This window comes from Melanerpes formicivorus, unplaced genomic scaffold, assembly GCF_026170545.1.
Source record: "Melanerpes formicivorus ecotype bairdi unplaced genomic scaffold, bMelFor1.0.p_v2 SCAF_31, whole genome shotgun sequence".
Lineage (NCBI taxonomy): Eukaryota > Metazoa > Chordata > Aves > Piciformes > Picidae > Melanerpes > Melanerpes formicivorus.
In genome coordinates, this window is record NW_027142383.1 from 8,086,394 (window position 1) to 8,113,450 (window position 27,057).

At 46.2% G+C, this 27,057-nt stretch overlaps 1 protein-coding gene across 5 annotated transcripts in view; it reads right to left on the reverse strand.

Annotated features, from left to right (window-relative positions):
* Positions 1 to 27,057, reverse strand: part of CHD1 (chromodomain helicase DNA binding protein 1) — a 213,249-nt gene that overhangs the window by 56,351 nt on the left and 129,841 nt on the right. For 4 of the 5 annotated variants that reach the window (XM_068155317.1, XM_068155318.1, XM_068155316.1 and 1 more), the window contains 5 exons: positions 21,940 to 22,118; positions 21,303 to 21,399; positions 21,044 to 21,101; positions 19,876 to 20,086; positions 18,701 to 19,677 (listed from right to left, as the gene is read on the reverse strand). In XM_068155317.1, the coding sequence (XP_068011418.1) occupies positions 19,314 to 19,677; positions 19,876 to 20,086; positions 21,044 to 21,101; positions 21,303 to 21,399; positions 21,940 to 22,118 (909 nt within the window). In that variant the 3' untranslated portion in view covers positions 18,701 to 19,313. Of the gene's footprint in view, positions 1 to 18,700; positions 19,678 to 19,875; positions 20,087 to 21,043; positions 21,102 to 21,302; positions 21,400 to 21,939; positions 22,119 to 27,057 lie in introns of those variants that run through there. The other variant, XM_068155319.1, reaches the window with a different exon arrangement.

Genomic DNA, 27,057 nt, shown 5'->3' on the forward strand with positions numbered 1-27,057 from the left:
CTGCAGAGCCTCTCCTACCCTCCAGCAGATCAACTCTTGCCCCCAGCTTGGTGTCGTCAGCAAATTTACTGATGATGGACTCAATGCCCTCATCCAGATCATCAATAAAGATGTTAAGGAACATGGGGCCCAGCACTGATCCTTGGGGCACACCACTAGTGACTGGCTGCCAGCTGGATGTGGCACCATTCACCACCACTCTCTGGGCTCGGCCCTCCAGCCAGTTCCTAACCCATCGCAGTGTGCTCCCGTCCAAGCCATGGGCTGACAGCTTGGCCAGGACATTGCTATGGGGGACGGTGTCAAAGGCCTTGCTGAGGTCCAGGTAAACTACATCAACAGGCCTCCCCACATCCACCAGGCGGGTCACCTGATCATAGAAAGAGATCAGGTTGGTCAGGCAGGACCTGCCCTTCCTAAATCCATGCTGGCTAGGCCTGATCCCTTGGCCATCCTCTAAGTGCTGTGTGATTGCACTCAGGACGACCTGTTCCATGATCTTGCCTGGCACTGAGGTCAGGCTGACAGGCCTATAATTCCCTGGCTCATCCAACCGGCCCTTCTTGTGGATGGGCACCACGTTGGCCAGCTTCCAGTCCTCTGGGACCTCTCCAGTGAGCCAAGACTGCTGGAAAATTATGGAGAGTGGCTTGGCCAGCTCATCTGCCAGCTCTCACAGCACCCTAGGATGGTGCTTCCCTGTTGGTGAAGAGGAGGTCAAGCATAGCCTTGCCCCTGGTAGGCTCTCGCAGCACCTGGGATAAGAAGCTGTCCTCCATGCATTCTAAGAACCTTCTAGACTGTCTCCTCTCTGCCGTGTTGAGATCCCAGCAGATGTCAGGCAGGTTGAAGTCGCCCATGAGAACAAGGTCCGGAGATCTTGAGACAGCCCTAAGCTGCCTATAGAATGCTTCGTCAACATCTTCCTCCTGGTTGGGTGGTCTATAACAGACTCCAACCAGGGTGTCTGCCCTGCTGGTCTTCCCTCTAATTCTTATCCACAAGCATTCAACCCGATCGTCCCTAATCTCCATCTCAATGGCATCTAGTGCCTTTCTGATGTAAAGGGCCACCCCTCCACCCCTTCTTCCTCGCCTGTCTCTCCTGAAGAGCTTGTAACCGTCAATTGCAGCGCTCCTGTCATGTGAGTCGTCCCACCACGTCTCTGTGATGGCAACTACATCATAACTTTCCTGCTGCAACAAGGCTTCCAGGTCCTCTTGTTTGTTACCCATGCTTCGTGCATTAGTGTACATGCACTTCAGCTGGGCTGCTGGTTTCACCTCTGACTCTAGATTGTCGCCCCCAGACTCTTGTCTGAGAGGACTATTTTCAGCCCCTTCCCCCTTCGAAACTAGTTTAAAGCCCTGTCGATGAGACCCGCCAATTCCCTTCCCATGATCTTTTTACCTTTGGGGGACAGTCCGTTCTCATATACAGTGATCTTTCCCCTTCTCTGGGACCGATGTACTCTATCTGTTGCCAGCTGGCCTGGTGCAGTAGAAAGTTTCCCAATATCAAAAAAACCAAAATTCTTTTGACTGCACCTGCCTCTAAGCCACTTGTTAACTATAGCTGCTGTCCTGTTCCTTACTGTATTCCCTCCTGCAGTTAAGGGTATTGATGAAAAAATTATTTGTGCCCCTGACCCCTCAACCAGGTCTCCCAGGGCCCTGAAGAGCTATTTCAAGATTTGTTTTAAAGATCTATCTGATCTAGTGAGAGCAAAGCAGGATAGAGATGCAGCTAGGAAAGTGTTGCAGTTTGTAATGTTTACTTCCTGTGTCCAGAGGTCCAGCCCAGAGGGGTGGACACAGGAATTTATGTAGTATTTCATACCACAATCCTTTGCACCACTATAAGATCCAGTGCGGAGTCTAGCACGCTCTCTTTTCTTCCTCCTCCGTCAGCCGGTAACTGAGGGAGATGTCTCCCGGCTTTGAGCCTGGCTAGGCCCAAGGCCACGGGGGGATGGGCAGTCTCAGATCTGTCCAGCTGAGACTAGCCTAGCAGTGGGAGGGGGAAGAAGGAGCCCTGGGGGTCTCGGGTGTACCCTCACGTGGGGATGGGATCTCTCTGGGTCTGTTTTGGGATTTTTCTTTATCACTGTGCTTTTGCTTTTCTGTAAAAGTTCACTGCTTTCTATTTAAACTTTCCATCACTTTTGCAATCGGTTTCTCTGAGTGTTTATTGTTGCCAGGGGTGGGGAAGGGGGCTGCCTCAACCCAGCACAGAAAGGCGCTGGAAAAGGTGGCTCTTAGCTTGAAGAGATCCTTGAGAAAATGGCAAAAGGATTATTAGAACAACAAGTTGAGGGGGAAGACCAAGAGGAAGATGACATCACTGACTGTTCCTCTCCAAGGGAAGAGCTAAGAAATGTCCGTAAAGATTACACCAGGGCAGATAAGGAGCCAGTTCTAACTTGGCTTTGTAGGTGTTATGATACAGGTGCTCCAGCTCTAACAGTTGGAGACGAGTCAGCAGCTCAGTTAGGAACTCTCCCGAAGGATAATGGAATAGATAGACATCTAGGCAGGGCTCTCGGTAAGGTTAATCTGTGGATACGCCTTTTAATGGCGGTTGCCCTGAGATACCCTTCCCAAGATGATCTCCCATGGAATCCTAAACCCTGGACTACCATGAATGAGGGAATTAAGCGCTTGAGAGAATTTGCTGTTAGAGAGCTACTCTATGGTGACCATGAGACTCTGAATCCTGATGACATTCCTGTGGGTATTGGTCTTGCTAAAAAGATCATCAAGCTTGCTCCTTCTAATTATGCAAACATTCTGGCAAGCAGAATTGTGTCAAGAAATTATGGTGGAGCTTCTCCTACGGTTGGCCAATTCAGTGATCAAATGAGACAATTGGAGGATAGCATGAGACATGTTTCTTTGGTTTCAGCCATTGAAACTCTGCCGGGAAAATTGAGAGTTGCATGAAGGATCTGAAAGATTCCATATACCACTTGGCACAGAAGGATAATTTCAATTCTCCCTCCAGGTGGATACAAGTTTCATCTGTGAGGAATACACATCCTCCAAGGAGGTCATTCCAAAACAGATCAAATCAAAACAGACCACCAAGGCAATCACGTAGAACTATTTGGATAACTCTGCGTGATCAGTTTGGTGAGAACATGAACTGCTGGGATGGCCAACCAACTTCTAATCTTTTCAGGAGACTGAGGGAAATGCAAAGTGGCAGAACCCGAGGTAGCAATACCAGAAGGGTAGCTGTTACTTCCACAGTTCCCCAGAACAACTCTAGTAGCTCCAACAGTGGCTCCAGTTATGACATGCAAAGTTATAACCCTGCAAACTATGTGCAATGCACATGTGGGCATGTTCCCCATAACTAGGGGTGCCCTGCCTCCTGCCAGGGGGAGGAGAGGGATAACAGAGATAATAGAATCTATTGGGATGTGTACATCCAGTGGCCTGGCACTTCACAATTTTGGAAGTACAGGGCCTTGGTTGACACAGGAGCTCAGTGCACCATAATGCCATCAAATTATCAGGGATCAGAGTCTATAACTATTCTGGGAGTCACTGGTGGATCTCAAGAGTTAAGTAAGGTGGAGGTTAATATAAGTTTAACTGGTAAACAATGGAGGAAGCATACAGTTGTGACCAGACCTGACGCACCTTGTATTTTGGGAACTGATTTTATGAGAGAAAGGAGTTTCAAAGACCCTAGAGGTTATAAATGGGCTTTTGGAGTAGCTTCTGTAGAAATTGATGGTCAAAAATTGAAATTGTCTGCTAGACCTGAACTTTCATATGAATCTGCAGTTGTGGGACAACATAAGATACAGGACATTAAATTGCCGGTTGCTTCTTAGACTGTGCATCACAGACAATACAGAACCAACCGTGACTCTTTGTTGCCCATTCAGAATCTGATTCGTCAGTTGGAGAGTCAGAAAGTCGTCAGCAAAACTCATTCACCTTTCAACAGTCCAGTGTGGCCAGTGCGAAAGCAGAATAGAGACTGGTGCCTGACGGTCGACTCCTGAGCCCTAAATGAAGCGACGCCACCTATGAGTGCAGCAGTACCAGACATGATGGAACTCCAGTATGAGCTGGAATCCAAAGAGGCCAAATGGTATGCTACCATAGACATTGCTAATGCATTTTTCTCTATTCCCATAGCAGAGGAATGCAGGCCTCAGTTTGCTTTCACCTGGAGAGGAATCCAGTACACTTTCAACAGGCTGCCAATGGGCTGGATCCACAGCTCAAGCATCTGTCATGCAGTGATCCACAATGCTCTGGAGAAAGGCGGTGCTCCAGAACACATCCAGTTCATCGATGATATCATCGTCTGGGGTAAAACTGCTGAGGAAGTCTTCGAGAAAGGTAACAAAATCATTGACATTCTTCTGAATGCAGGTTTTGCCATCAAACAAGACAAGGTGAAAGGACCTACTACAGAGATTCAGTTTCTGGGAGTGCGGTGGCAGGATGGACGCCGACACATTCCAGTGGATGTGGTAAACAGAGTCTCTACCATGGCAAATCCCACAAACAAGCAAGAGACCTTACGTTTCTTGGGGATATTGGGATTTTGGAGACTGCACATTCCTGGATACAGTCAGATTGTGAAACCTCTGTATGATGTGACTTGAAAGAGAAACAATTTCCACTGGGGACCTGAACAACAAGCAGCCTTTGACCAGATAAAGCAAGAGGTAGTTCAAGCAATGGGTCTGGGACCTGTCCGAGATGGTCCAGACATTAAGAACATTTTGTACACGGCTGCAAGTGACAATGGTCCAACCTGGTGATTGTGGCACAAAGCTCCAGGTGAGACACGTGGACGACCTCTTGGTTTCTGGAGCCGAGGTTACAGAGGTTCAGAGGCTAATTATACTCCAACAGAGAAAGAGATTCTAGCTGCCTATGAAGGAGTGAAAGCATCTTCTGAAGTGATTGGAACTGAGCATAACTCGTGCTGAGGAAACTCCTCCTTACAATGACCTTTCTGATGATGAAAAGAAATATGCTTTGTTCACAGACGGTTCCTGTCGTCTTGTTGGAAACAAACGAAGGTGGAAGTCTGCAGTGTGGAGTCCAACATGCCGAGTTGCAGAGGCAGAGGATGGAGAAGGAGAATCCAGTCAGTTCGCAGAGGTAAAAGCTGTCCAGCTAGCTCTCGACGTAGCTGAATGTGAGAGATGGCCAAAGCTTTATCTTTACACCGACTCATGGATGGTAGCCAATGCTCTATGGGGTTGGCTAAAGAACTGGAAGAAGAGTGGTTGGCAGAGGAAAGGAAAACCCATTTGGGCAGCCAACCTATGGCAGGACATTGCTGATCGAATCGAGAGAATTCCAGTGAAAGTGAGACACATTGATGCTCACATTCCTAAGAGCAAAGCTACTGAGGAACAGCAACACAACCATCAGGCAGATCTAGCTGCAAGAGTTTCTCAAGTAGACATGGACTCTAACCTTGATCTCGACTGGAAACACCGAGGTGAGATATTCTTAGCTTGGTGGGCTCATGATTCATCAGGACATCAAGGCAGAGATGCAATATACCAATGGGCTCGTGACAGATCCATAGACATTTCCATGGATGCTATCACACAAGTCATCCATGGGCGTGACGTTTGTGCTGGTATTAAGCAGGCAAAACGACTTAAGCCCTTGTGGCATGGTGACAGATGGTCCAAGTACAAGTATGGTCAAGATTGGCAGATTGACTACATCACTCTACCACGTTCTCGTTCTGGTAAGCAATACGTGCTTACTATGGTAGAGGCAAACACTGGATGGTTGGAAACTTATCCAGTTCCACATGCAACTGCACGCAACACCATTCTCGGTCTGGAGAGACAGATCCTGTGGACACACGGAACTCCAGAGAGGATTGAGTCAGACAACGGAACTCATTTCAAGAACAACCTTGTAAAGAACTGGGCAAAAGAGCACGGTATTGAGTGGATATTCCATATTCCCTACTATGCACCAGCTTCAGGGAAGATTGAACGCTACAATGGTTTGTTGAAGACCACTCTTAAAGCCATGGGGGGTGGATCTTTGAAAAACTGGGAAAAACATTTAGCACAAGCAACCTGGCTGGTAAATAGTAGAGGTTCAGTGAACCGAGCTGGACCTGCACATTCAGATTTGCTACGGAAAGTAGAAGGTGATAGAGTTCCTGTTGTTAGAGAAAAGAATCTGTTAGGTAAAACTGTTTGGGTATTTTCACCCTCAGGAGAGGTTAAACCTGTCCGAGGGGTGGTTTCAGTTGAAGGTCCAGGTCACACTTATTGGGTAATGCAAAAGAATGGTGAAATTCAGTGTATTCCACAAAGAAATTTAACTTTAGCTGAAAGAGTTTAATTTCGAACTGTTGTACAGCTACATCGCGTCCAAAGGAAGAATCAACGAGGAATCTACGGTGCACGAACCCTGAGATCCCTGAGAGCCCTGAGTCAACTAAGAGACCCTGAGAATCCCTGTTTCCCTTTTCTTTGCTTCGTCGGCTAAGAAAATGAACTGTTTTCCATTTTTTCTCATTTTCTGATTTTCTTGGACTTTTGAATCATCTACATCTGAGCATAGCCGGAATGGACTATGAACTTTACTCATGAACTGTAAATATCGTTTTGGATTGGATGGACAGTGTGAACAGCCAATGAAATTGTTTAGAAGGGGTGAACTGTGGCCGGTTGACGTTGTCCCCTTAAGAAAGGGAATATGGTGGACGGAAGTTGGTAAACGGAAGGAATAATCTAAACTAATTTCATTGGTGAAGTGGGAGGAAGCACCTTCTGAACTGGGAGTACAGCAGTTTTCTGGTCAGTCCTGTGCTTTCTTTCTTCCCCTTTGCAGCTCGCACCTTTCTGGGCTTTCGGCCAGACTTGACCTTGAAGCTGATAAAAAGCGTGAGGCCTCTACTAACAAATTCTGCTCAAATTAAGAGTTTCTCCTTTTCTCTCTTTCTAACCCTCTCAGGGGAAAGGGGGAGAGAAGGGGGATACAGGGGTGGGGAGCCCTCCTCATAAGAGGAGGGAAATCTCATTTCTGTGTGACTCTGTTGTATATTTCAGTATATATTGCAAATACTGTAAATTCTGTATATATTTCCCTGTGTTCCCTAAACTGCTTTGTAAATATTGCTAATCCAGCTGTGGTTTTTTTCCTTTCGATTTTCTTCCCTTTACTTACGGGGGGAAGTGGGCTTTGTGGCCTTCCCCCCAACCCTACGACAGCCAGGGAATTATAGGCCTGTCAGCCTGACCTCTGTGCCGGGCAAGATTATGGAACAGGTCATCTTGAGTGCAATCACACAGCACTTCCAGGATGGCCAAGGGATCAGGCCCAGCCAGCATGGATTTAGGAAGGGCAGGTCCTGCCTGACCAACCGGATTACCTTCTATGACCTTCTATGAGGTGAGCCTCCTGGTGGATTTGGGGAGGGCTGTGGATGTAGTCTACCTGGACCTCAGCAAGGCCTTTGACACCATTCCCCACAGCAAACTCCTGGTCAAGCTGTCAGCCCATGGCTTGGATGGGAGCACACTGCATTGGGTTAGGAACTGGCTGGAAGGCCGAGCCCAGAGAGTGGTGGTGAATGGTGCCACATCCTGCTGGTGGCCAGTCACTAGTGGTGTTCCCCAAGGATAAGTGCTGGGCCCCATGTTCCTTAACATCTTTATTGATGATCTTGATGAGGGCATTGAGTCCATCATCAGTAAATTTGTGGACAACACCAAACTGGGGGCAGGAGTTGATCTGCTGGAGGGTAGAGAGGCTCTGCAGAGAGACCTCGACAAGTTGGACAGATGGGCAGAATCCAACGGCATGAGATTTAACATCCAAGTGCCGGGTTCTGCACATTGACCACAACAACCCCATGCAGTGCTACAGGCTGGGGTCAGAGTGGCTAGAGGTAGAGTGGGACCTGGGGGCACTGGTCGATGGTAGACTGAACATGAGCCTGCAGTGTGCCCAGGCAGCCAAGAGGGCCAATGGCATCCTGGCCTGCATCAGGAACAGTGTGGCCAGCAGGAGCAGGGAGGTCATTCTGCCCCTGTACACTGCACTTGTTAGGCCACACCTCGAGTACTGTGTCCAGTTCTGGGCCCCTCAGTTTAGGAAGGATGTTGACTTGCTGGAACGAGTCCAGAGAAGGGCAATGAAGTTGGTGTGGGGTTTGGAACACAAGCCCTATGAGGACAGGCTGAGGGAGCTGGGGTTGCTTAGCCTGGAGAAGAGGAGACTCAGGAGTGACCTTATTGCTGTCTACAACTACCTGTAGGGGGGTTGTAGACAGGCAGAGGTTGGTCTCTTCTCCCAGGCAGCCAGTACCAGAACAAGAGGACACAGTCTCAGGCTGCACCAGGGGAGGTTCAGGTTGGATGTTAGGAAGAAGTTCTATACAGAGAGAGTTGTTCGCCATTGGAATGGGCTGACCGTGGAGGTGGTGGAGTCACTATCCCTGGATGTGTTCATGAGGTGTGGCCGGTTGACGTTGCCCCCTTAAGAAAGGGAATATGGTGGACGGAAGTTGGTAAACGGAAGGAATAGTCTAAACTAATTTCATTGGACGAGTGGGAGGAAGCACTTCTGAGCTGGGACTATACTGGACATTTCCAGCACTTCTCAGTCAGTCTTGCTTCCGCCTTTGCATGGTGCAGTGGCTCTGCAGCTAACTCTGTGCTGGGCTTTCTGCCAAGGCCCCGGCCTTGAAAACCAGATAACAGGCCTGTATACTAACTCCCTTCCAATTAACACGAACTGCTTCTAACTTTTTTTTCCTCTCTTCTCTTTCTCTTTCTATCCCATTCTGGGGAAAGGGGGGGAAGAGAGGGGAGAGCGGAGGTGGGGGACCCCTCTCTGCCGAGGGGGGCACTCTCATTTCTGTGTTACTCTGTTGTATATCTTTGTATATATTGTAGATATTGTAAATTTGTAAATAATCCCCTGCAAACCCTACATCGCTTTGTAAATATAGCTCCACTGCTTTGCTAATTCAGCTTGCGAGTTTTTTTTCCTTTCCCTTCAATTTTTTTTTCCTTTTACTTTACAAAGGGGGAAGGGAGGAGGCTTCTCGGCCTTACCTTCCATCCCACCACATTTTTTTTTATTGGCGTACCCAACGTGCGGCAGATAATTAGTTCAATTTATTATTTGATTGATTTAGTGTTTTCTAGCTGAATTAGCAAACATGAAGGTATTGTGGTTTGTGGAGCGATTATTCTTTTCAATTTTTGGGGCTCTGATTTACAGATATTGTTTGGGTTTGATTTTGGATTACCTGGGTAAATATTTGGTGCGGACAATTTATATGTGGGTTATGTATAGAGTTAAATTATGGTATGGAAAATGTATTAATTTATTATGGCCAGTGAGATACAGGAATGTTACCTCCACCACTCTCCCAATTGAGATAAAGGGTTTTAAGATTCCGCCTGAGGAGACAGTAACTTTAGGTGATGCCTGGGATCCAAAGGTGATTTATGTGATGTGTATAATTCTGCTGCTGGTGATAACTAATGTGTTTTCTCTGTATTCCTTGTGGCGAGAGAAAAAGGTGTCCAGGGCGTGTTTTGTTATTAAAACTAGATCAAAAAGAAAACGTCGTGGTTCTCGATCAGTCCCAGAGTCATCTAGTGACGAGGACTGTGGAGAACCCGTGTCAGTCAAAAAGAAGGCTAAAAAGTTAATTGGTAAGGCAGCTCTAAATGACTTTGCTGATTCTGGCAAGCAGCCAAGGGCATCGGCTGGTATCAACATGGCGCCTACTCCTTCTCCCACTCCTTCTCCTTCTTCTTCTTCTCCGTCGGCCAGTAATGGAGCAACGTCACTTCCACCCACTCCCTCAGTGGGACCGGAAGTCACTGCCCCAGCAGCTGATTTATCTCAGGACCTGTCAGCTTCCATTAAGGTGGCTGTAAATTCGAACACAGCTCCAGTTAAGGTGGCTCCTTTAAAGACTAGAGCTGCAAAGGCCCAAGATGGAGAAGAAGAGGTGGAGACTGATCCTGGTGAGGGGCCCTCTACTGTAAAAGATCCTGCTCAGGAGGAAGAGAAGGTTTGTTTTAAAGATCTAGCTAACCTAGTGAGATCAAAGCAGGATAGAGATGAAGCTAGGAAAGCAGCTGGCAAAGGTGGTTCTCAGCTTAAAGAGATCCTTAGGAGAATGACAGCAGGATTTTATGGGCAAAGAATTCAGGGAGATGAAGATGAAGATGATATTACAGACTGTTCGTCACCCCGAGAGGAATTGCGAAATGTCCGTAAAGATTTCACCAGGGCAGATAAGGAGCCAGTTCTAGCTTGGCTTAGTAGATGTTATGATACAGGTGCTTCAGCTCTAACAGTTGGAGACAAGTCAGCAGCTCAGTTAGGAACTCTCTCAAGGGACAATGGAATAGATAGGCATCTAGGCGAAGCTCTCGGTAAGGTTAATCTGTGGATACGCCTTTTAATAGCGGTTGCCCTGAGATACCCTTCCCGAGATGATCTTCCCTGGAATCCTAAACCCTGGACTACCATAGATGAGGGAATTAAGCGCTTGAGAGAATTTGCTGTTAGAGAGCTACTCTATGGTGAACATGAAACTCTGAACCCTGATGACATTCCTGTGGGTATTGGTCTTGCTAAAAAGATCATTAAACTTGCTCCTTCTAATTATGCAAACATTCTGGCAAGCAGAATTGTGTCAAGAAGTTATGGTGGAGCTTCTCCCACGGTTGGCCAATTCAGTGATCAAATGAGACAATTGGAGGATAGCATGACACGTGGTTCTTTGGTTTCAGCCATCAAAACTATGTCTGGTGATATACAGAATTGCATAAGAGAGTTAAAAGATGAATTTAGAAATTCCATATCCCAATTGGCACAAAGGGATAATTTCAATTCTTCCTCCAGATGGGTACAAGTTTCATCTGTGAGGAATACACGTCCTCCAAGGAGGTCATTCCAAAACAGGACATTCCAAAACAGGTCATTCCAAAACAGACCACCAAGGCAATCACGTAGAACTATTTGGATAACTCTGCGTGATCAGTTTGGTGAGAACATGAACCGCTGGGATGGCCAACCAACTTCTAATCTTTTCAGGAGACTGAGAGAACTGCAAAGTGGCAGAACCCGAGGTAGCAATACCAGAAGGGTAGCTGTTACTTCCGCAGTTCCCCAGAACGACTCTTATGGCTCCAACAGTGGCTCCAGTTATAACATGCAAAGTTATAACCCTGCAAACTATGTGCAATGCACATGTGCGCATGTTCCCCATAACTAGGGGTGCCCTGCCTCCCGCCAGGGGGAGGAGAGGGATAACAGAGATAACAGAATCTATTGGGATGTGTACATCCAGTGGCCTGGCACTTCACAATTTCGGAAGTACAGGGCCTTGGTTGACACAGGAGCTCAGTGCACCATAATACCATCAAATTATCAGGGATCAGAGTCTATAACTATTCTGGGAGTCACTGGTGGATCTCAAGAGTTAAGTAAGGTAGAGGTTAACATAAGTTTAACTGGTAAACAATGGAGGAAGCATACAGTTGTGACCGGACCTGATGCACCTTGTATTTTGGGAATTGATTTTCTGAGAGAAGGGCGTTTCAAAGATCCTAGAGGTTACAAATGGGCTTTTGGAGTAGCTTCAATAGAAATTGATGGACAAAAATTGAAGCTGTCTGCCAGACCCGAACTTTCTGATGAATCTGCAGTTGTGGGACAACATAAGATACAGGACATTAAATTGCCGGTTGCTTCTCAGACTGTGCATCACAGACAATACAGAACCAACCGTGACTCTTTGTTGCCCATTCAGAATCTGATTCGTCAGTTGGAAAGTCAGAAAGTCGTCAGCAAAACTCATTCACCTTTCAACAGTCCAGTGTGGCCTGTGCGGAAGCAGAATGGAGACTGGCGTCTGACGGTAGACTACCGAGCCCTGAATGAAGTGACACCACCTATGAGTGCAGCAGTACCAGACATGATGGAGCTACAGTATGAGCTGGAATCAAAAGAGGCCAAATGGTATGCTACCATAGACATTGCTAATGCATTTTTCTCTATACCCATAGCAGAGGAATGCAGGCCTCAGTTTGCTTTCACCTGGAGAGGAATCCAGTACACTTTCAACAGATTGCCAATGGGCTGGATCCACAGCTCAAGCATCTGTCATGCAGTGATCCACGATGCTCTGGAGAAAGGAGGTGCTCCAGAACACATCCAGTTCATCGATGATATCATCGTCTGGGGTAAAACTGCTGAGGAAGTCTTCAAGAAAGGTAACAAAATCATTGACATTCTTCTGGATGCAGGTTTTGCCATCAAGCGAGACAAAGTGAAAGGACCTACCACAGAGATTCAGTTTCTGGGAGTGCGATGGCAAGATGGACGCCGACACATTCCAGTGGATGTGGTAAATAGAGTCTCTACCATGGCAAGTCCCACAAACAAGCAAGAGACCCTACGTTTCTTGGGGATAGTGGGATTTTGGAGACTACACATTCCTGGATACAGTCAGATTGTGAAACCTCTGTATGATGTGACTCGAAAGAGAAACCATTTCCACTGGGGACCTGAACAACAAGCAGCCTTTGACCAGATAAAGCAAGAAGTGATTCAAGCAATGGGTCTGGGACCTGTCCGAGATGGTCCAGACATTAAGAACATTTTGTACACGGCTGCAAGTGACAATGGTCCAACCTGGTGCTTGTGGCAAAAAGCTCCAGGTGAGACACGTGGACGACCTCTTGGTTTCTGGAGTCGAGGTTACAGAGGTTCAGAGGCTAATTATACTCCAACAGAGAAAGAAATTTTAGCTGCCTATGAAGGAGTAAAAGCATCTTCTGAAGTGATTGGAACTGAATCACAACTTCTTCTAGCTCCCAGATTACCAGTTTTAAATTGGATGTTCAAAGGCAAAGGATCCACACCACATCATGCCACAGACTCAACCTGGTCTAAGTGGATGGCTCTGATAACACAAAGAGCTCGAATGGGAAATCTTGAAAGACCTGGTCTAGTGGAGGTGATCTCAAGTTGGCCTGAAGGTATCAACTGTGCTAAACCTCCAGAGGAGAAAGTGACTCGTGCTGAGGAAGCTCCTCCTTACAATGACCTTTCTGATGATGAAAAGAAATATGCTTTGTTCACAGACGGTTCCTGTCGTCTTGTTGGAAACAAGCGAAGGTGGAAGTCTGCAGTGTGGAGTCCAACACGCCGAGTTGCAGAGGCAAAAGATGGAGAAGGAGAATCCAGTCAGTTCGCAGAGGTAAAAGCTGTCCAGCTAGCTCTCGACGTAGCTGAACGTGAGAGATGGCCAAAGCTTTATCTCTACACCGACTCATGGATGGTAGCCAATGCTCTATGGGGTTGGCTAAAGAACTGGAAGAAGAGTGATTGGCAGAGGAAAGGAAAACCCATTTGGGCAGCCAACCTATGGCAGGACATTGCTGATCGAATCGAGAGAATTCCAGTGAAAGTGAGACACATCGATGCTCACATTCCTAAGAGCAAAGCTACTGAGGAACAGCAACACAACCATCAGGCAGATCTAGCTGCAAGAGTTTCTCAAGTAGACATGGACTCTAATCTTGATCTCGACTGGAAACACCGAGGTGAGATATTCTTAGCTCGGTGGGCTCACGATTCGTCAGGACATCAAGGCAGAGATGCAACATACCAATGGGCTCGTGACAGATCCATAGACATTTCCATGGATGCTATCACGCAAGTCATCCATGACTGTGACATTTGTGCTGCTATTAAGCAGGCAAAACGACTTAAGCCCTTGTGGTATGGTAACAGATGGTCCAAGTACAAGTATGGTGAAGCTTGGCAGATTGACTACATCACTCTACCACGTTCTCGTTCTGGTAAGCAGTACGTGCTTACTATGGTAGAGGCAAACACTGGATGGTTGGAAACTTATCCAGTTCCACATGCAACTGCACGCAACACCATTCTTGGTCTGGAGAGACAGATCCTGTGGAGACATGGAACTCCAGAGAGGATTGAGTCAGCCAACGGAACTCATTTCAAGAACAACCTTGTAAAGAACTGGGCAAAAGAGCACGGTATTGAGTGGATATTCCACATTCCCTACTATGCACCAGCTTCAGGGAAGATTGAACGCTACAATGGTTTGTTGAAGACCACTCTCAAAGCCATGGGGGGTGGATCTTTGAAAAACTGGGAGAAACATTTAGCACAAGCAACCTGGCTGGTAAATAGTAGAGGTTCAGTGAACCGAGCTGGACCTGCACATTCAGATTTGCTACGGAAAGTGGAAGGTGATAGAGTTCCTGTTGTTAGAGAAAAGAATCTGTTAGGTAAAACTGTTTGGGTATTTTCACCCTCAGGAGAGGCTAAACCTGTCCGAGGGGTGGTTTCAGCTGAAGGTCCGGGTCACACTTATTGGGTAATGCAAGAGAATGGTGAAATTCAGTGTATTCCACAAAGAGATTTAACTTTAGCTGAAAGAGGTTAATTTCAAACTGTTGTATAGCTACATCGCGTCCAAAGGAAGAATCAACAAGGAGTCTACGGTGCACGAACCCTGAGATCCCTGAGAGCCCTGAGTCAACTAAGAGACCCTGAGAATCCCTGTTTCCCTTTTCTTCGCTTCGTCGGCGAAGAAATGAACTGTTTTCCATTTTTCTCATTTTCTGATTTTCTTGGATTTTTGAATCATCTATATCTGAGCATAGCCGGAATGGACTATGAACTTTACTCACGAACTGTAAATATCGTTTTGGATTAGATGGACAGTATGAACAGCCAATGAAATTGTTTAGAAGGGGTGGACTGTGGCCGGTTGACGTTGCCCCCTTAAGAAAGGGAATATGGTGGACGGAAGTTGGTAAACGGAAGGAATAGTCTAAACTAATTTCATTGGACGAGTGGGAGGAAGCACTTCTGAGCTGGGACTATACTGGACATTTCCAGCACTTCTCAGTCAGTCTTGCTTCCGCCTTTGCATGGTGCAGTGGCTCTGCAGCTAACTCTGTGCTGGGCTTTCTGCCAAGGCCCCGGCCTTGAAAACCAGATAACAGGCCTGTATACTAACTCCCTTCCAATTAACACGAACTGCTTCTAACTTTTTTTTCCTCTCTTCTCTTTCTCTTTCTATCCCATTCTGGGGAAAGGGGGGGAAGAGAGGGGAGAGCGGAGGTGGGGGACCCCTCTCTGCCGAGGGGGGCACTCTCATTTCTGTGTTACTCTGTTGTATATCTTTGTATATATTGTAGATATTGTAAATTTGTAAATAATCCCCTGCAAACCCTACATCGCTTTGTAAATATAGCTCCACTGCTTTGCTAATTCAGCTTGCGAGTTTTTTTTCCTTTCCCTTCAATTTTTTTTTCCTTTTACTTTACAAAGGGGGAAGGGAGGAGGCTTCTCGGCCTTACCTTCCATCCCACCACATTTTTTTTTATGGGGTGGTATGTTACAGTTTGAGCTGGGTGCCCCCCTGCAGTGTTTACTTCCTGTGTCCAGAAATCCAGCCCAGGGGTGGACACAGGAAATTATGTAGTATTTCATACCACAATCCTTTGCACCACTATAAGATGCAGTGCGGAGTCTAGCACTATCTCTTTCCTTCCTCCTCCGTCAGCCGGTAACTGGGGGAGATGTCTCCTGGCTTTGGGCCGGGCTAGGCCCAAGGCCACGGGGGGATGGGCAGTCTCAGATCTGGCCAGCTGAGACTAGCCTAGCAATGGGAGGGGGAAGAAGGAGCCCTGGGGGTCTCGGGTGTACCCTCAGGTGGGGATGGGATCTCTCTGGGTCTGTTTTGGGATCTTTCTTTGTCACTATGCTTTTGCTTTTCTGTAAAAGTTCACTGCTTTCTATTTAAACTTTCCATCACTTTTGCAATCCGTTTGTCTGAGTGTTTATTGTTTGTTAGGGGTGGGGAAGGGGGCTGCCTCAACCCAGCACATTTCTTGGTAGCAGAGGATGGTTGAGGTGGGCAGAGGATCTGCCCCCAACCCCTTTACATTTTTGGCGAGCCAGGCAGGAGAAGGAGTTGGTTATTGTGGCTACTCTGCAGATCGGATTGCAAAAGATAAGAGAGTTTAAATTTAGTTCTGGGCGTCGTTTTGGTCTTCTGGCAGTTGGGGGTTCAAGTGTTGTTGTTGGGGCGACCGTGTGAAGTTCTCGTGGACTGCAGGGGGACTCCTGGTGCGTGACCGGTGGCAGAGAGTCTCTCCTGCTATTTCAAGCAGGAGTGGTTCTTAACCTTCGGAATGGGGGCACCGCTTGAGAATGCGGGACCTGCCTTCCCCCACCTTTATTCTTTGCGGAGCGGTAAAAGCGCCAGGGAGTGAAGTGGGGGAGGAGCAGTGGCGAGCAGATCAAAGTCAGGTCCGTTCTCGCTGCGGGGTAGGGCCAGCCGCGGCGAGCGGGCGAGCTAGGCTCTATGGGCGAACGGGGACTCCAGCTGAAAGCTGTTCTCAAGGGCCCTGAGGACGTGCTCATGGCTTTTGCTGGATGAGGCGTTTGAATGCCCGAGGGGTGGAGGCGATTTTGATTCTGTACCGCGGCGGCAGAGGTGGGCGGAGCCCTGCTGTGCCCTCGGAGCGGCGGCGGCGGTCCCCGGCCGTCCGCTTGAGCTGCGGTGGCGGCGGGACCGGCCGTGCGCTCGGAGCGGCGGCGGCGGTCCCCGGCCGTCCACTTGAACTGCGGTGGCGGCGGGACCTGCCGTGCGCTCGGGCTGCGGCGGCGGTGAGCACAGCCGTGCGCTCGGAGCGGCGGCGGCGGTGAGCACGGCCATGCGCTCGGGCTGCGGCAGGGCCGGCCCTAGTCTCTTCCCCGACTTTTTCGGACGAGTTCCGAAAATGGCGCCGAGCACCTGGCTCCACCTCCCTTCTTCTCACTCGGTTGTGGTGCAGCCCCTCCCTCCGGCAGGGGAGGTTAAGTTGTTGGATGCTGTCACGTCTGGGTACGCGAACGCCTAGTGGGAAGGCGGTGTACCGTGACATGCATCTGTAGAGCCTCGGGCCGCGGCTGGAAGCGGTCAGCACTGGGCTTGGGATAGGTCCGTGCAGGGTTATGAAAGGCTCAGCGTGCTGTTTTCCTGGAGGGGTGGAGAAGCAGTTAGAGACTGATTGTTCTGACTGGCTTGCCCCAGGGGTGGAAACATGCCGCTGAGTAAATAGAGATGGGAATAAAGGTTGGTTGAGAAGTTGTGAGGTTCCTTCCAGGTGACCAGGATGTCCAACAGATCCATGAAGAGCTTGCACTGCAGAACACTGAACTCTGCATCGCTGAGAAGTTCTACTAGATGAAGGAAGAAGAACTGGAATGGACTGACAATAGAGCCTGAATGAGAGATTGTTTGGGTGGACGCCCAGATGAAGATAAGGACTTCGCCGAACATGTCATTGGAAGATTCCTGATTTAATGATGTGTTTGGGTGCAAAGATTGTGGTATGAAATAAGGGGTGGTATGTTACAGTTTGAGCTGGGTGCCCCCCTGCAGTGTTTACTTCCTGTGTCCAGAAATCCAGCCCAGGGGTGGACACAGGAAATTATGTAGTATTTCATACCACAATCCTTTGCACCACTATAAGATGCAGTGCGGAGTCTAGCACTATCTCTTTCCTTCCTCCTCCGTCAGCCGGTAACTGGGGGAGATGTCTCCTGGCTTTGGGCCGGGCTAGGCCCAAGGCCACGGGGGGATGGGCAGTCTCAGATCTGGCCAGCTGAGACTAGCCTAGCAATGGGAGGGGGAAGAAGGAGCCCTGGGGGTCTCGGGTGTACCCTCAGGTGGGGATGGGATCTCTCTGGGTCTGTTTTGGGATCTTTCTTTGTCACTATGCTTTTGCTTTTCTGTAAAAGTTCACTGCTTTCTATTTAAACTTTCCATCACTTTTGCAATCCGTTTGTCTGAGTGTTTATTGTTTGTCAGGGGTGGGGAAGGGGGCTGCCTCAACCCAGCACAATGAGGGCATTGGAAGTGGCCCTTGGTGCCAAGGTCTAGTCATGAGGTCTGTGGTGGTGGGTTGGACTTGATGATCTTTGAGGTCTCTTCCAACCTTGGTGATACTGTGATACTGTGGAAAGGGGAGGGAGAGAGGTTGGGGGGTACCTGAGGTGGGATCCTCCTCCCGAGGAGGATTTCTGTGCTGTTTCCTTTTTTATAAATTCTTGTGTGATATTGTAAATACTGTATATTTTGGTATATATTCATTGCATTCCATTATTGCTTGTAAAATACAGCTTCATTCACTTCTTCAGCTGAGTTCAGCTGAGCTTTTTGTTGATGTTGGTGGGTTAAACCATCACACTTCCATAGGGGTGGAGAATGTAGTGGTTGGAACCACATAATATTTCCCACTGTCAGAATCATAAATTTACGACTTTGGCATTTACAGCTGTGCGGCATTACGGCCCTGGAAAGGAGGGTCTCTCTGGGTTTTCTGGTCCTTGAGTGTGCAGCTGTGTTTTTGCCTGTTACAGGATTTGGACAGGTATTCCTTTCCCTTTTTCTTCTGGTTTCTAGATATACTGATATAATCTGATATCATTGTAGCAGAGGAGTAAAGTATTTTGTGTAAATCAACTGAAAACTCTCCCTCTGCCTTTTTCCCACACCCTTTCTTATTTCCTGATAAGTAGAGAGGCGATGGGAGGGTGGGGTGGGGGGGGAGTGGGGGAGTTTAGCCCTTGCACAGAAAGGAGCAAGCAAAAAATATAAAAAAGCAACTACTTTGCAGTATTTTTTAGCCATTTATTTTATTTTGCAAAAAGGCATTATTACAACTCATCACAAACAGGAGAATATCTGGGTAATTTACATTTATAGGTACTGAATTTAAGTGTTCAAGCTTGTGATGAAAAGCGGAAAGGTGGTTGCAGTGTACAATGTAAACAAATAGCTTTGGAACGTGAATAAAAATCCTTGAGAATTCTTTGCTAAGAAAACAAAACAAACTTGTCATTTCTTCCTGAAACATGATCACAAGCCAGTGTTTAAAAATTCATTTGCAAACATAATTTAATCTTGTTTTCAGACTAAATACAGTTTTATGACATCCATTGCAAATGGGGCAGTGTTAGGGTCCCTGTAAAAGTAAACATTTACCATTTCTTGGTAAAGAGAGGAGAAAGAAAGAAAAGTGCCACAACATTTGCAGCACAGTGCAGCATAAACTTTAGATACAAAAATATTTTTTCTTTGTTGGGATAATAGACCTTGCACCCTGGAAAGAAGTAACAATACTGCTACTAAGAGAATATCCAGTCCACATCTTTCAAGTTACATAAGGCAATTACTGTGTTAGCTTACTGCATATGGCTAAAAGAGGCTCCAGAAAATGTCAGTCTTTGTTATGTTTTCCAGCTACTCCATATATGTTCAGGTGTACTTTTGTGATCGGATGAGTGTTCAAATGGACATCTGTGTCCTAAAGGAGATCTTGAACCATAAGGAGACCACTGATCTAATGGTGACCTTGGGCCCCTACCAGAAGCTCTGTGGTCCATTTGCCAGTCTGAGTGGTACCTATAATCTCGGGAAGATTTATGATGGCTGTACTCTGAAGTGGAACGGTGATCTGAATGTATCCTGTGTTCTGAATGGGAACAATGATCTGAATGAGGACGACTGTCTTTTAAACTTCCTTCCAGGTTTGACCTGTGACCTCTGCTCCTGTGGTCATCCAACTTTCTATGTTTACTATCACTATAGTATCTGAAAAGATTTACTTATATTAGTATTACTGAACACATGGTAAGAACTACAATTATGTCAGTTCAAAAGAACTGCATTAGAGAAATCTCTTTGCAGTTCTGCATTACTCAGAAAAGATACTTTGGTACTTACTACAAGCATACTGCAAAACTAGGAAGGGAATTATTAACAGTTTTTATAATTGCTGAAGCAATTTACCTGCTGTCTTGTTTATAGTGATCCCAGTCTCTGTGGTCTTTTCCATTGTTGAAGGCTGAATAAGACCTTTTTCTAGAGTCACTTTTCTTATAAACATCTCCCTGATGCCTGTCCTTATGATGATCATGGTATTGTGACAAATGTCTATCAGAAGAATAACTGTCCATGCTACTGTCATCATGGTTTGTATTCTCTTTCAGTCTTTCAACATCTGTTTAGTAAAGCAGAGATTATAAGGAAGTCTGATATACTATAAACTTTTTACTTCACCGATTCAAACAGCACTTCTACCTGTCAAATTTAAAGCAATGTGAAAGTGACATTATAATTTGACAAAAACAAGATAGAAATAATTGAATGACAGACATACTAATGTTAGTGAACTGAAAGAAACCTCAGCAGTAAATAGAAGGCAAGCAAGATAGAAATATAGATATATAAGGCTGGGAGACTAAAATTTTCCACCTTATAGACTGAATGGAGAGGATCAATGTATCTCAAATGAGCAGTCAATAGAGACCAGGTGCCTTTAGTTGAGTAATTTTAAACAGAATGGTCAGAAGTTCTTTTCTAAGGAGAGATTGCCCTAGCATGAACATGAGTTTTGGAGGCACATCTTGTTAATTAAAAGTTTTTAGTGGTATTCCTAAAATACATTATACTCATTTAAAACCCATTAATACATACTCAGGGTTTTACATAACATGATATAAACCCAAGTATTACAAGAAGGCAAGTCTGGAAGCATAGAAACCAGTATTATTATCAACAGTAAAAGACATCCCATATAACTGACTGCTAACTGTGACTTTGGGGAATATATTTTTGAAAATATGGTGACATTACAACTTCTACAAACAGGCACAGAGTCTCCGAGAAGTTGGCCTCTCTCTCTCCTCAAAATTAAATTTAAAAAAATGTTTTGTTTGGTCTTTTAAAAATATTATTTTATTTTTAGAAAACGGCTAAATAACTTGCTACTAAAATCAGTAAGTACCAAGTTCAGTCCATGATCAGTTGAATTTCATCAACAAACTAGTGAAGTTATGCTAAGTCAGCCTATACTTATGATATCCAGTAGTATGGGAGTTCTAGGAGAGAGTTTTAAGCTTATTTCATTTCACATACCATTATTTAAGATATCCAGAACATGCTCAAGATTTCTTACCTGGATGTCTAATTACATGTGTATTCACATTGCTGCTAATATTCTGGTCACTGTGTTGCTAAAAGAGGCAAGTACAAAAATTGTCACTGATAAATCCCAAAGTTGCTTCCGAATTCTTGAGAAAATATCCTAAGAAAACAGACTACTTTATTATGAATAATCAAACACACTTCAAATGTATTGAGTGTACTCGATATAATAAAACAGTTATAAAACTTATAATATGTATTTAGACATTTAGAGAGTCTGAAAGTATTACCTGAGATTCTTGGCGTTTTTTGATTGCATGTTTATACAGCTTGTGCAGCTTTCTGGCATCAAATTCTGTAAACTTAGAGACAAAAATCCACAAGTTTCTGCGGAAAAAGAAAGAGAGGTTATAATTCTTCCATATTACATTAGATTTTATTGTATCATACCACAGAACATAGACTTAAGCATTTAGATATATGATTTTATTTTAGAGCATATTTTTAAAAATAAAAGATTCAGGAACTCAAAATTATTAAAATCTTAATGCACATTTATAATGGCCCATTTTTAGTATGAATAAAAACCCACAACAAAACAAAAAGATTCTTTAATGACGAGAATTCTTTTCCACTAAACATTAAATATACTATAAATACAGCTATTTTCTGTTTGCTTTTGGTTTTAAGAAGTAAGATGACTCTACCTACTGGACAAATTCATTGCTATGAAAGTATGAAAAAGTGAATCTATTAAAAGCTGGAGCCATTTATAATCATCTTGTTATAACTCCTTATTTAATACAGAAGCAACATTCAAGAAAGTGAGAATAAGGAACAAGAGAAATAATTTAAAATTATTCTACTTACTAGACACTAATATGGATTTTCCTTTTGCAAAAAAAAAAATCATGCACAATAACTTACTTCCTCCACTGTTTAATTTGTTCAGGACTTGTATACTCCTTTAAACATTCAGTAATATGGTCCCCAATTTTGATTAGGCACTGTCTAGTATGCTCCAGCTGTTCCCTTTCAGAAAGACCTTTCTCTGGTCTATCCAGTTGTTTCAATGCAGATTTGACAGGCCTCATTCTTTCTTTGCACTACAAAATGTAAAGAAGGAATACATTAATTCAAAGGAATATAGAAAATAAAATTAATATTACAAAATGACTGACCCTTACTGTGCTATTTATATAAGCAAAGACAGTAGTGTTGTAAGCCAAATGAAAAACAAGTCTTCGCTCACAGCTATTTTGTTGTCTACAAGTTTTCTTCCAAATTTAATTTGGAAAAAGTAGTTTTGAAATCCAGTTGAAAACTTACTCCCTATATGAGGGAAAGGAATTAATATAAATAGGTTTTACAGTAGAATAAACCCTTATTTAGAATAAACCAAACCAGGTTGGAAGAGACCTTCAAGATCACCATGTCCAACCCATGAACCAATCCAACCCACGCAAACAGCTAACCCATGGCACCAAGTACCCCATCAAGTCTCCTCCTGAACACCTCCAATGACGGCGACTCCACCACCTCCTTGGGCAGCCCATTCCAATGGGCAATCACTCTTTCTGTATAGAACTTCTTCCTAACATCCAACCTGAACCTCCCCTGGCGCAGCCTGAGACTGTGTCCTCTTGTTCTGGTACTGGGTGCCTGCGAGAAGAGACCATCATCCTCCTGTCTACAACCTCCCTTCAGGAGAGTGATAAGGTCACCCCTGAGTCTCCACTTCTCCAGGCTGAGCAACCCCAGCTCCCTCAGTGTTTCCTCATAGGGCTTGTGTTCCAAGCCCCTCACCAACTTTGTTGCTCTTCTCTGGACTCGTTCCAGGAAGTCAACATCCTTCCTAAACTGAGGGGCCCAGAACTGGACACAGTACTCGAGGTGTGGCCTAACCAGTGCAGGGTACAGGGGCAGAATGACCTCCCTGCTCCTGCTGGCCACACTGTTCCTGATGCAGGCCAGGATGCCATTGGCCCTCTTGGCTGCCTGGGCACACTGCAGGCTCATGTTCAGCCTGCCATCAACCAGTACCCCCAGGTCCCGCTCTGCCTGGCTGCTCTCCAGCCACTCTGACCCCAGCCTGTAGCTCTGCATGGGGTTGTTGTGGCCAATGTGCAGAACCCGGCGCTTGGATGTGTTAAATCTCATGCTGTTGGATTCTGCCCATCTGTCCAGCCTGTCGAGGTCCCTCTGCAGAGCCTCTCCTACCCTCCAGCAGATCAACTCCTGTCCCCAGCTTGGTGTCATCAGCAAATTTACTCAATGCCCTCATCCAGATCATCAATAAAGATGTTAGAGAGCATGGGGCCCAGCACTGATCCTTTGGGCACACCACTAGTGACTGGCCACCAACTGGATGTGGCACCACCACTCTCTGGGCTCGGCCATCCAACCAGTTCCTAACCCATTGCAGTGTGCTCCCGTCCAAGCCATGGGCTGACAGCTTGGCCAGGAGTTTGCTATGGGGGACGGTGTCAAAGGCCTTGCTGAGATCCAGGTAGACTACATCCACAGCCCTCCCCACATCCACCAGGCGGGTCACCTGATCATAGAAGGAGATCAGGTTGGTCAGGCAGGACCTGCCCTTCCTAAATCCATGCTGGCTAGGCCTGATCCCTTGGCCATCCTGTAAGTGCTGAGTGATTGCACTCAGGATGACCTGTTCCATGATCTTGCCTGGCACTGAGGTCAGGCTGACAGGCCTATAATTCCCTGGCTCATCCAACCGGCCCTTCTTGTGGATGGGCACAACGTTGGCCAGCTTCCAGTCCTCTGGGACCTCTCCAGTGAGCCAGGACTGCTGGAAAATTATGGAGAGTGGCTTGGCCAGCTCATCTGCCAGCTCTCTCAGCACCCTAGGATTGATCCCATTTGGTCCCATGGACTTGTGGGGATCCAAGCTGCTAAGGAGAGTTCCAACCACTTCCTCATGGAACATAGGGAAACTGTGCAGCTCCCTGGCTCCTTCTGCCAGCTCTGCAGGCCACCTGTCAGGAAGACATTCTGTCCTTCTAGTAAAAAATGAGGCAAAGAATGTGTTAAGTATCTCTGCCTTTTCCTTATCCCTTGATACCTCCAACTACATATAATGGGTTTAATTTTGAGCACAAGTACATAGGACAAGACTTTTTTTACATTTTTCGGACCTTGATATATATACAAACTTGATGTCAAGATTAAGTATTAGAATGTTTAACAAATTTTAAGTAGATTCTTTCTGCAGCACACACACTTGGCATTCAAGAGAGAATCATAATTCATTCATGTGGCATTGAGTGCACCCTCAGCAAGTTTGCTGATGACACCAAGCTGTGTGGTGCAGCAGACACGCTGGAGGGAAGGGAGGCCATCCAGAGGGACCTTGACAGGCTGGAGAGGTGGGCAGAAGACAACCTCATGAGGTTCAATAAGAGCAAGTGCAGGGTCCTGCATCTGGGTCGAGGAAATCCCAGGCACAAATACAGGCTGGGCAGTGACTGGCTGGAAAGCAGCCCTGAGGAGAGAGATTTGGGGGTGCTGGTGGACAAAAATCTCAATATGAGCTCTCAATGTGCACTTGCAGCCTGGAAAGCCAATCAGATCCTGGGCTGCATCAGAAGTGTGGCTAGCAGGTCGAGGGAGGTGATCCTCCCCCTCTACTCAGTTCTGGTGAGGCCTCACCTGGAGTACTGTGTCCAGTTCTGGAGCCCCTATTACAAGAGGGATGTGGAGGTGCTGGAACGTGTCCAGTGAAGGGCCACGAGGATGATCAGAGGGCTGGAGCACCTCTCCTATGAGGACAGACTGAAGGAGTTGGGGCTGTTCAGTCTGCAGAAGAGAAGGCTCCGAGGTGACCTCATTGTGGCCTTCCAGTATCTGAAGGGGGCCTACAGGAAGGCTGGGGAGGGACTTCTCAGGATCTCAGGTAGTGATAGGACTAGGGCGAATGGAATGAAGCTGGAGGTGGGGAGATTCAGGCTGGATGTGAGGAGCAAGTTCTTCACCATGAGAATGGTGAAGCCCTGGAATGGGTTGTCCAGGGAAGTGGTTGAGGCCCCATCCCTGGAGGTGTTTAAGACCAGGCTGGATGAGGCTCTGGCCAGCCTGATCTAGTATGAGGTGTCCCTGCCCATGGCAGGGGGGTTGGAACTAGATGATCCTTGTGGTCCCTTCCAACCCTGACTGATACTATGATACTATGATACTACTATGATTCCATGAGCAATTTTTAAGCTGGAGCTCTATGCAGATATTGATAGAAACTGAGCTATCTAGGATAAAGCTAGTTTAGGTGTGCCTACATTTTTAACAGTGATGACAACACAGATGTACCCATAAATATTTTTCATATGCACATTCTTTAAATTTTAAAGTAATTCAAACATGTTAACAGTAAATGCAGATAAATCAATTAGCATGTTTTGAATTATAGATATTTGCTTGGAAATATCCTTCAATCAGTGGCAAGGTCAAGAGATGAAATGCATATTTTCATCTGTCACAAGGTAGACAAGAAGGAAAAAGAGTTAGTCTCAACAACTCACATCAGCAATTACCATAGCGTGTAAACATTCTAGTTAGATTGCATCTGACCATGGCATAATGATGAATATATATTTCAGAACATAGGGCCTGGTCAAAAAAAAAAGTTTTGTATGCAAACTCATCAAGAATTGCTCCCACTAAGGAAGAGAGAATGTCTGTATATAAAAAATCAAAAATATAAGTCTGCAGTCAGTGCCCTCATGCAGGCTGTCGATGAATATATTGAGCAGCAGTGGGAGAAGAGGAGGCTCAGGGGTGACCTCATTGCTCTCTACAACTACCTTAAAGGTGGTTGAAGCCAGGAAGGGGCTGGTCTCTTCTCCCAGGCAACCAACACCAGAACAAGGCGACACAGTCTCAAGCAGTGCCAGGGGAAGTTTAGGCTTGAGGTGAGGAGAAAGTTCTTCACCGAGTCATTGGTCATTGGAATGGGCTGCCCTTATAGAAACATTTTTTTATTATTCTTAATGGCTGTGGCTAGGTTGATCTCTAGCTGTGCTTTGGCTCTCCTAAATTTCTCCCTGAACGTCTTAAAGGATGAACTAAAAGCTTATCAAAGACTGGATACATTGCATCCATATGTGATGAAGATAATATTAATTTATGCATATGAAATATGAATGATATAAATATTAATAGTATTAAAAATATTAATAACCAATGAATCACTATTTCATATACATATTCTAGTGCACGATTGTGAAATACATCCCATAAGTGGTTTAGTATTTATGATTTGGACTCAATTAGAATATTTACATAATTACTTTCTATTCATATAACGAAGGGTGCAATTCTGCCGCTTGTCGACCAGGTCGCGACGCGATGGGACACTGGCGGAAATCCTTAACTATATACAGCGATATTACAGTGCGTCAGAGGTTACTCTGCTAGACGTGGGTGCTTTGAACCGAATGTTGAGTGGAAAGCATGGGGAAAATACACTGTGTCCTTTGTTTGTGGCAAGGCCAAGTTCTGGCAGACTGCTGCCACCGGGCTGGCTCCTAGGCTGGTCTGGATGGCAGGTTCCCTTTGCAGGACTCAGAAGGCTTCCTCTGGATGGCTGGAAGTGGTCCTGTGGGGTCGGCCCGGCAGGGAGTGGTCCTGTGGGATTGGCCCGGCAAGGCCGGTAGGGCTGGTCCCAGGAAGGGGTTTGCCCTCACAGAGTCAGCCTGCACAGCGAGGCGGAGCAATGGTTCCTGGTAGGCGAGCTCAGAGATTTCTGATCTGGCACGGTGGCAGGCAGGGCTGGACCCGGTGGGATTGGCCCGGCAGCAATGGGCTTCGGGGCCGGCGAGGACAGCCCCAGGGAAGAGGTGTGGCTGTGCAAAGCAGTGGCTTCCCCTTTGCTTGGCTCAAAGGAGCGGGCGGGACCCTTATCGGAACAGTCCCGGCTTTGGAGCACAGGGCATGAATGGTGCTCTGGATTTCCCTGAGGTTCACAGGGCACGGAGCTGTGGAAGAAATGGCTCCTCTTCTCTCCCACAAATGGAGGGGTCAGACAGGCAT